At 54.5% G+C, this 8,534-nt stretch overlaps 1 protein-coding gene across 3 annotated transcripts in view; it reads left to right on the top strand.

Moving 5' to 3' along the window:
- The first annotated feature begins 1,271 nt into the window (after window positions 1-1,271).
- The window catches only part of MDGA1 (MAM domain containing glycosylphosphatidylinositol anchor 1), a 56,883-nt gene continuing 49,620 nt past the window's right edge, over window positions 1,272-8,534 (top strand). For all 3 annotated transcript variants that reach the window (XM_032462986.1, XM_032462987.1, XM_006173283.3), the window contains exon 1: window positions 1,272-1,384. In XM_032462986.1, coding sequence (XP_032318877.1) covers window positions 1,318-1,384 — 67 coding nt within the window. In that variant the 5' untranslated portion in view covers window positions 1,272-1,317. The remainder of the gene's footprint in view (window positions 1,385-8,534) is intronic.

Genomic DNA, 8,534 nt, shown 5'->3' with positions numbered 1-8,534 from the left:
TTGGTCCTGGGGGAGGCGAGGAAATTGGACAGAGGCTGGGCCGGGCGAGCTGGGCTGCCTTTAATTGGCTCCTTTTTTTTTTAACTGGAGGGGAATCAAACAGGAGAGCGAGCGACAAAGGGTGGGAGAGCGAGAGACCGAACGAGAAGACGCGAGGAGGAGGAAGGAGGGAGGAGAGAGGGAGGTGGGGGGAGCGCGGAATGAAAAGCTCCGAGAGGGGAAAAAGCAGCACAGCGAAACCCAAGTTGCCGAGCGAGAGGAGCGCTCCCGCTGCCAGGAGCCCAGCGGCCGCCGCGCCCGGGAGCCCGGCGCGGCCCCGCCTGCTCTGGGCCCCCGCCCGTGGAGGCCGCCGGGCGGGGGCGGGGACCGCCAACTTGGGGCGCGGCGCTGCCCGGCTCTCCCGAGAGCGCCGAGCCCGGGAGCGCCACGGCCGTGGCCAGACGGTGGGAGCCGAGCGCGGCGAGCGGAGGCGGCGAGCGGCTCTCTCGCCGCAGCCCCGGCCTCGGCGAGAGCGCGAATATTTTTCAAACGACTCAAACTTTCCTTCTTTCCCTGCGTTCTGGGGTTTCTCAGAATTTCTCTATTGGAATGGAATTCCTCTATTGATTCCCGCGGGGCGCCGGGGCTCGATTCCGCCCTTGGGCTTCTCTGTGGCTCGGCTAACTTCGCGGACCCAGGGACTCTTGGCTCCCGCCCCTCGGCGGAGCCCAGCCCGCGCTGCTCCCCGGCTCAGGAGGGCCAGAGCCGGGGCTTTTCGCCTAGGAGAGGGTGCACAGCCTGGCACCCTTGGGTCTGGCCATTGAGCCTCCAGCACCAGCCGCAGGACTGGAGACAGCGGATTAACCCGAGCAGAGACCCGGCCTCCCGCCCCCGCTCCGCGGAGGGGTATCCCCTGGGCGGGGAAACGACAAGTTTGTCGTCTGTGGCCTGTTGGATCCAAACGCCTCCGCCTCCGCAGAGGGGTTCCTGGCGCCCAGAATCCCGAGAAGACAGCCCTGGGGACCGGGGGCGGCTCGGCGGCCGGGCTACTCGGGCCGGGGCGCTGGCTGCTGAGCCGGGCGCGCCGAGGCACCCGGGGCCAGGCCAGCGCCCCCTGCGTCCCCACGCGGGCAGCGGCCCCGCTGGAGGAGAAACCCGGGTCGCCGCTGCCGCCACCGCCGCCTCCTCAGTCTCCTGGTCTCTGTCGCCGCCTCCTCCCCCTGGGTTGCCTCTTGCGGAAGGGCGAGACGTAAGGGGCATCGCGGGGCCCCGGCGTATGAGCCCTCCGCCGCCTCTCGGGCTGCGCCGCCTCGCGGGGATGAAGCACGGGCCGTGAAGATGGAGCTGACCTGCCTTCTACTTCTGGCGCTGATCCCCTTCCACTGCCAGGGACAAGGAGTCTACGGTAAGAGCTCGCGTCCCGCTCCACGGCGGCTTAACATCGCGAGGAAACTTTGCAAGAGGCGCAAAGTGCGCGCTGCTCGGGTTTGGTGGGGCCCCGGGCTCGGACTCTGGAATGAATGTCCGGGCACCCGCCCTTTCCCAGAGCGGGAGGAGATCGAGCTAGCTGCTTCAGATGAAGCACGGAGATAGGTCGTAGGGTCTGGCATGAAGCCGGGGATGCCAGGGGGAGGTAGTACCCACTTTCCCAAACCTTGCCAGTGGCGGGAGTGACTTGGAACTCTCGAAAGCACCCAGTTGGTTCGGGAGATCCTGACAGACCGCAAACCGGGGTCTGGGGAAGCGACTTGCACCGAAACCTCGTCCTACCCTGTCTCGGCCTCCGGAGTGGAAGCCGAGCGATGCACGATCCCGAGTTGCGCCCGGCTTAAGGGCGAGCTGGCTGCCAGCACCGCGGCCTGGCAGTGGGCTCGCCTTCTCTGCTCTCGCTCGGCTTCGCTTCTTTTGCTCGCTTTTTGACAGCCCAGGCGGAGGCCGGCATCCCCTGGATCTGGCTTCTAAGAACCCAGAATCCTTCTTCTGACCTCTCCTGAGCCAGTTAGTTCTTCCTATCCCCGGTTCTCAGCTACAAAACCCCAGCCCCACCTTCCTTCTCCCTGAGCACACACACATTCAGCCACCGTCCCCAGGAAACGCAAACACTGCACGCACCCATCGGGCTGCGTGTTCAAACTCTGCCTCCTGCCACGCAGCTTTGCTACCGCATCCCCACGCCTCTCTCTCAGGCGCGGAGGAGACTCTGGTTATCCCTTCTCCCTTCTTTCTCGTGGGTTTTCCCAGGGAAAGGTCCCGGGAGCTGATATCATTCGTTCAGGATCACACGGGCTCACCCCTCTCAGGGACTCTCGCTCCTGAGTTCTGGCTGCCATCAGTGCACTGGCCCACAGCACGAAAAGTCTTTGGGGCAACATGGACCTTACTTTACCTTCTGACTGCAGGGTGGTCTGTGTAGGTCACTTTTTAATGATGTATAGCTGGAGCGGGGAGGATTCTCTTTCCCTCTTTCTCTAAGGTTGAGGGCCTAATTATTTGTCTTTAGATCAGGAGAGGGCTTGACCTATTCTGTTGAGGGGTGGGGGCAGAGGCATTGTCCCCTCAGCTGCCAGCCTCAAGTGCAGATTCTAAATGCTTCCTTCTAGGGGTGCCTGGCCTGCCTCCCTGAGCCTGGCAAGAGGAAGAGGTGTCCTGAGGGGTGTCTGGGAGGTGACATCCTTCTGGCCCTACACAGCTAGCTGGCTTGGGCTTTATTCCCTGGGTAGGCTGGCCCAGGCATCTGGCCAAACTCTGCTTCTTAATTAGTTTGTGTGTCTCTTACTGCCTGGTCCTTTACATAGGCCAGAAAGGGAAAGAAGGAGGAAGAATGCAGCAGGGACTGAGAGAGGCTGGGTTGTGGGGAGGAGGCCGCTGAGTGGGTCCAAGAGACCTCGGTCTCCCCAAAGCAGAGGAAAGACATCAGGGTGTACGGGGAGGTCCTCTTTTTTTTCTCTTCAAGGTTTCCCTATACCTTTACTGCCTCCCTAAGAGGTGGCCCAAGGAGGGACCCACTGAGGCTTTTGCCTTCTCACCACACCCCAGGGGCTCCAGAGAGTGAGAGGAGCCCTCCCCATTTGCTGCTGTCCTCCACCGTGCTTCTCCCTCCGAGTGCCCTTGGGCAGATCTGGCAAGCCCATCTCCTGGCCATCCCTCTCCTCTATCCTCTCCCGCTTCTCCAGCCTTCTCCAGGGATACATGGGACCCATCTTGAAGAGGCCCCCCTGAGCCTAGCCTGGAAACCCCAGCAATGAGAGCTGGGGGTGGAGCAGTGGTCTCTATGGACCTTGATTCAGAGTACTTTGGGGCCAGAAGGCTTAAAAGTCCCCCTTTCTCTGTATTTTCTCCACTTCCTCATGTACTGGGGTCCCAGCTGCTCTCACTCAGAGCAAATCAAGGTGGGCTGGGTGCACTGGGGCCAACCTGGGTTCTTAGGTGACGTTCTTTCTACCTGCCCTTCAAGAACATGGCCCCTAAAATGTCTGGGGCCTCAGGGGAATTGCAGGATGGAAAGTCTTTATCAAGGTGGATGGAGAGAGGGGAAGACCTAATACGAGGAGGAGGGTGAGAGACTGCTGAGTTCCTTATGATGCTAGAAGCTTAGGCATATATAGTAGAAGGGAGAACCACTGTATCACAAGAAATAGTATGAAAAGCTAGTTCTTCTGCCCCCCCCCCCCGCCCCAAGCAGATAGAGCAGCTTGAGAAAGAGTAGGGTGTAGAGGGGAAGGATGGTCACTCATATCTGTCATTGAATGTCAGCACCCAGCATGGTGCCTGGCACACAGCAGGAGCTGGGCAAATATTTGTTGCATGAATGAAAGGCCATTGTTGGGGGGAAGTTGAGGAAATGCTTCTTGAAATTTTTTCTCCCCAAGAAGTCTGTCTAGGATGGCCTCCCGCAGGGTAGCAGGGTCTCTTTGAGAGTCTCTGCTTAGGGAGAGTGACAGAGTCCTAGGCTGGCAGCTGTAGGGAACCTCAGCTACCCTGGCAGTGAGGAGGGAGGCAGAAGGTTTTACTCAAGGCACAAAAGAAAAAAGTGTGCCCTGGGGAGGGAACATCAGCATCTTTCCAGAATGTATGGCTGAGGGAGGGGCAGGCTAACATGGAAGCTGAATTGAGGAGAGAGAAGAACAGGATGTGGAGGGTAAACCCAGCAGGATCTGGCCTGGGCTGTGGGTCTCTGCTGGTGGGAAGTACATGCCTGGAACCCTGTGCTCGACTTCCCTCTGGGTGTCCTCTTGTCGGCTCTGAGGTCCACTGTCTGCAGTAGGGCTGGGGAGACACTCTCAGTCTGGCCAGGTGGCTTTGCTCTTCTTTGGGGCACAGATGCTACAGCAGCGGAGCACTGGACCAGATGGTCCAGTTGGAGCCAGTCCCCTCTTCCCTCCCGCCTCCCAATCTCCTGGCCCACTTTGTTGTACTTCAGGGTGGATACTGTAATCTGCTTTCTGGCAAGCCAGTGGGATGGGCTGGCTAGGTCTCTGGGGCAAAGATAGTAGCCAGGTGATGGAGGAATATTCTGCGATTGGATAACATCAGAGAACACCCCCTCCTCCATCCTGGCTTCCTCTCCTCCTCCCATGGCTTCTGGACTTCCAGCCAGTGTCAGGTCCATGGGACTCCTCTCCCTTACAAAAACACAACAAACCCCTGGATTATTTAATATGCAGGAGTGGGAATTGACATTATCCTTAAGACAGGTTGTTTGCAACTTACTGGTGGAAGTCAAAATATTTCACCAAAGGTGTCATCAGAAACTACTATCCTATGCTAATTTTTGTGGGAACATGAAGACAGATGTTGAATAATTTGACAAGAGCAACATAGCTTACAGAATTATCACCAAGTCAGGTTTTTTCCCTCCTCTGAGGGGTGCGGAGAGGGCATTTCAGAAAGTGTGTCTCCCAGTGCCATCTTCTGGGTGTTGCTCTGGTTGTGGGCACTCTCTGGATTTTTCATTAGAGTTTCTACCCCATGCCTTGAAAACTGGCTTTCCCCTGGAGAAGGAAGGCATTGCATCAGGAACTCTGGCCCCACAAGGCCAACAGAAGGCTTGGGATTTTCTAAAAGCTCTCAAGAAGGTCCCTGCCTCTGTCCCGTCTTCCTTCTCAGTTATAGAAACTGCATGAGGGAGAGAGAGGGCCTTGTGTCCACAAACCTACGCTGTTCTGTTTGCATTGTCAGCATTGTCTGCACCCCTCCCCAGGCCCTGCCCTGCTAAGTTGAAGTCGTCCCCTGAGCCAGTCTGAGAGCTCCCCAGGCCCAATGCCAGGCAGGAGAACCCCCCTTCAGGTCAAGAGCCACATGATGTCCCATCCTTCACTGCAGCCTGGTAATCTGTGCTTCCTGTCTGGGAGGGGACTCTGGGGAATGGGGGAGGGGTGGTTAAAGACGATTTCATTAGCCAGGAAAGCACCTTTGACGGGCAGGCTGGGGCCATGCCAAGGGCCTACTTGTAATTGGCCAGGCCTGGCTGTGAGCTCCTGGGGCCAGGGTGGCGAAGCTTCGTTTACAGCCTGGTATTAGCTCTGCTTTGCTGGAACATGAAGGGACGGGCAGGGGGCTCCATAGGGAGAATGGAGGGAGCTAATCACAGCCGCCAAGGCCCAGCAAATGAATGATGCAGGAAATCAATACCTGGGGGCGGGAGTGGAAATCCGGGCAGTGGTAGCAGCCACCGCTTCTCTGGCTGCCCAGGAGGCACGGGCAGGCCTGAGAGGAGTGAGACAAAAGCAGGAATGTGGGACCCGCCCTCTCCCCAACATCCTCCCCTCTTCCCCTTCATCTCCCTTCCTCTCCCTCACTCCTACCTTTCATCTCCTTGTGGCTGGGCTCAGGGAGGTTGCCGGGGAGATGCCTCACCCAGCCATAACAGAGGACCTGGGAGAAGGGACCTTGGACTTCTCAGTCCTGGAGAGCCCTTCCTCGCCCTGACCTGCCTCTGGACACTGGATGCTGACAGGCCCCAGGTGTGGGGATATGTACCTGGGGACCCTGCCCTGTGTGGCTGCACTGCCACTCCAGATGTGGCCAGCAGGGGGAGGGCTTGGCTGCCACATTGCTTCTTGCCTTTCCTGGGCTCCATTGGCCTCTCGCCTCCCAATAGGATAAGAGTTATTCCAATTCCTTAGCCTGGGGCCCATCAGACCTCCTTGGGGCCTTCTGAAGCTCAAGACCTCCTTCCAGCTCCTGTGTCTCCACTCCAGTGTCCTAGGGCATTCACCTGTGGCCAAAACCACACTTCCTGCACCCTAGCCTGGAGAAGAGCTCTCTGGTGGGGCTTGGCTGAGTTGGCTCCTGCCTGGGCAGGGCTGTGTGCAGAGCAGGGGCTCGTGACTTGGCAGAAGTGACTCTTTGTGAACCTGGGTGCGGCCCTTCTGCATCTTTCTCCCCAGTTGTCAGAAGACCTTGCTTTGCAGGCACGTAACTGCTGATGGTTGGAACTAGGTATTAAGGGACCCCAATTGCTTTGAAATGCTGATTTGGAAGGCAAAAGCAATGCTTAACTCAAAGGAATGAACCATTTTTTTTTTTAAACAGTACAATCTCCCCTTTCCACAAGTCTATGCGTATCACGTGCTCTTTGCAAAAACAATCGTAGAAAACATAAAAATATAAGGAAGAAACTCACTTGGCATTTTGCTCTGCATTTGATGGTGATTCTTTCAGGCATCTTTCTGTGCAAAGAGGAATGAACTTTTTAGGGAGAATCGTTGGTTATAACTACAATATCTTATAGGTATGTAAGTGCCGTGTGCATTGCCAAGCATTTTCATGCCTCTGCCTCCTTTGATTCCATAACATTCTGAGAGGTCAGCACAGCAGGTCCTATCGTCCCCATTTAATAGATGGGGAAACAGGTTCTAAGAGTTTAAGTGATATGCTCAAGGTTATACAGCTGGTAAGAAGTGGCTGGGAGACTTGATCCCAGGGGATCTTCTGATTTGGGTATAGGAAAACAACATGGTGTTCCTCTCACCACTCATTAAATATTTACTGAATACCTCCCTTGAGCAAGGCCCAGTTCTGAGCACTGACAGGGCTACCGAGATAAATAAGATGGAGGCTCTTCTCTCAAGGAGAACAGGAGAAGAATCACAGACAAGATGGTGGTTCCTGGAAAGATCTCGATAAATGCCATTTGGCAAGGGCAGGTAAAAGGCTGTGGGAATTTGAAGGGGGCGGAAATTACTTCCAAGGCCTTGTGGAGGAGGGAGCATTGGAACTGGTCTTGACAAATGGAAGTGAGGACTGAGAAGGGCATTCCAGGTGGAGTGCTCATTGTGGCAGAAGCTTGGAGGATAAAGAACCTGGTGTGTGTGGGGAAAGTGAGTCGTTCATTTGGGCTGGAGCATATGTTGAAAGGGAATCAGGATGGAAAAGAATCTAAAAAGAAAAAATATATATGTATGTATATGTATAACTGAATCACTTTGTTGTGCACCTGAAACTAACATTGTAAATCAACTACACTTCAATAAAAAATTTTTTTAAAAAAGAAAGTAAATCAGGGCAGTTAGAATTGGAACAGTAAAGGAATAATACTAAAAATTGCTAATGTTTAATGCCCAGGCAAAGATTAGGAATATATATTGTCCTCTTTAATCCTTACCACAGTCCCTTAAGAGAGAGTCATTCATCAGCCCATTTTACCAATGAGTAAACTGAGGGCTCAGAAAAATGAAGTTACTTGTTCAAGTGGCAGAGCTGGGCTTGAACTCAAGACTTGCTGATTATAAAGCCTGTGCTTGGGTGGAGTAGGCTGGAATCTTGGGTTTGGGAGATGATATTGGTAGGGTCTTGAGCAGGGGAGTGGGTTGATATGAGCCCAGGTAGCTCATATCAGGTCAGGTAGCCATGCAACTGTATGTTTGAGGAGGCTGTGTTCAGGAGGAAGGAGACATCAGGAGATCCTGAAGTTGTCTGGGGATGTCTTAGTGAGAGCTTGCTCCAGGATGGTGGCCATGAGAATAGACAGGAGGGATTGGGTATAAGAACTGCAGTCTATCAACAAACATATGAGTGAAGGCTCTGTATGGGGTGCTTGAGATATTTAGTGAGAGAAACAGGCTCTTGCTCTCCTAGAGTTTACATTCAAATTGAGGGGAAACGGGTAGTAAACAAGTCAGGGAATATGTGTGTGTGTGTGTACATATATATATATATATATATATATATATATATATATATATATAAAATGATGATGAGTTCTATAAAAAAGGGTAGGCAGCTAAGGGAACAAGGAGTGGTAGACTGTGGTTTAAGTTCATATACAGTAGTTGGGAATAGGGGTGATCTTTGAGTAGGTGCCACCAGAGCAGAGACCCACGAAGGAAACCTCATGGATATCTGCAGGAAGTGTGTTCCAGGTGGGAGAATAGCCAGTGCAAAGGCCCTGGGGTAGGAATATTCCTGGCTTATTTAGCAACAATGCGGCATCCTGTATGGCTGAAGCAAAGTGAGCCATGGGGAGGGGAGTGGGAGTTGGAGTTAGAGAGTTAATGGGACCAGATTGTTTGCAGCCTTGAAAGCTATGTAAGGACTTTGGATTTGATTCTGAG

This window comes from Camelus ferus, chromosome 20, assembly GCF_009834535.1.
Source record: "Camelus ferus isolate YT-003-E chromosome 20, BCGSAC_Cfer_1.0, whole genome shotgun sequence".
Lineage (NCBI taxonomy): Eukaryota > Metazoa > Chordata > Mammalia > Artiodactyla > Camelidae > Camelus > Camelus ferus.
The sequence above is the reverse complement of the archived record's forward strand: the minus strand, read 5'-3'. Positions and strand labels throughout refer to the sequence as shown.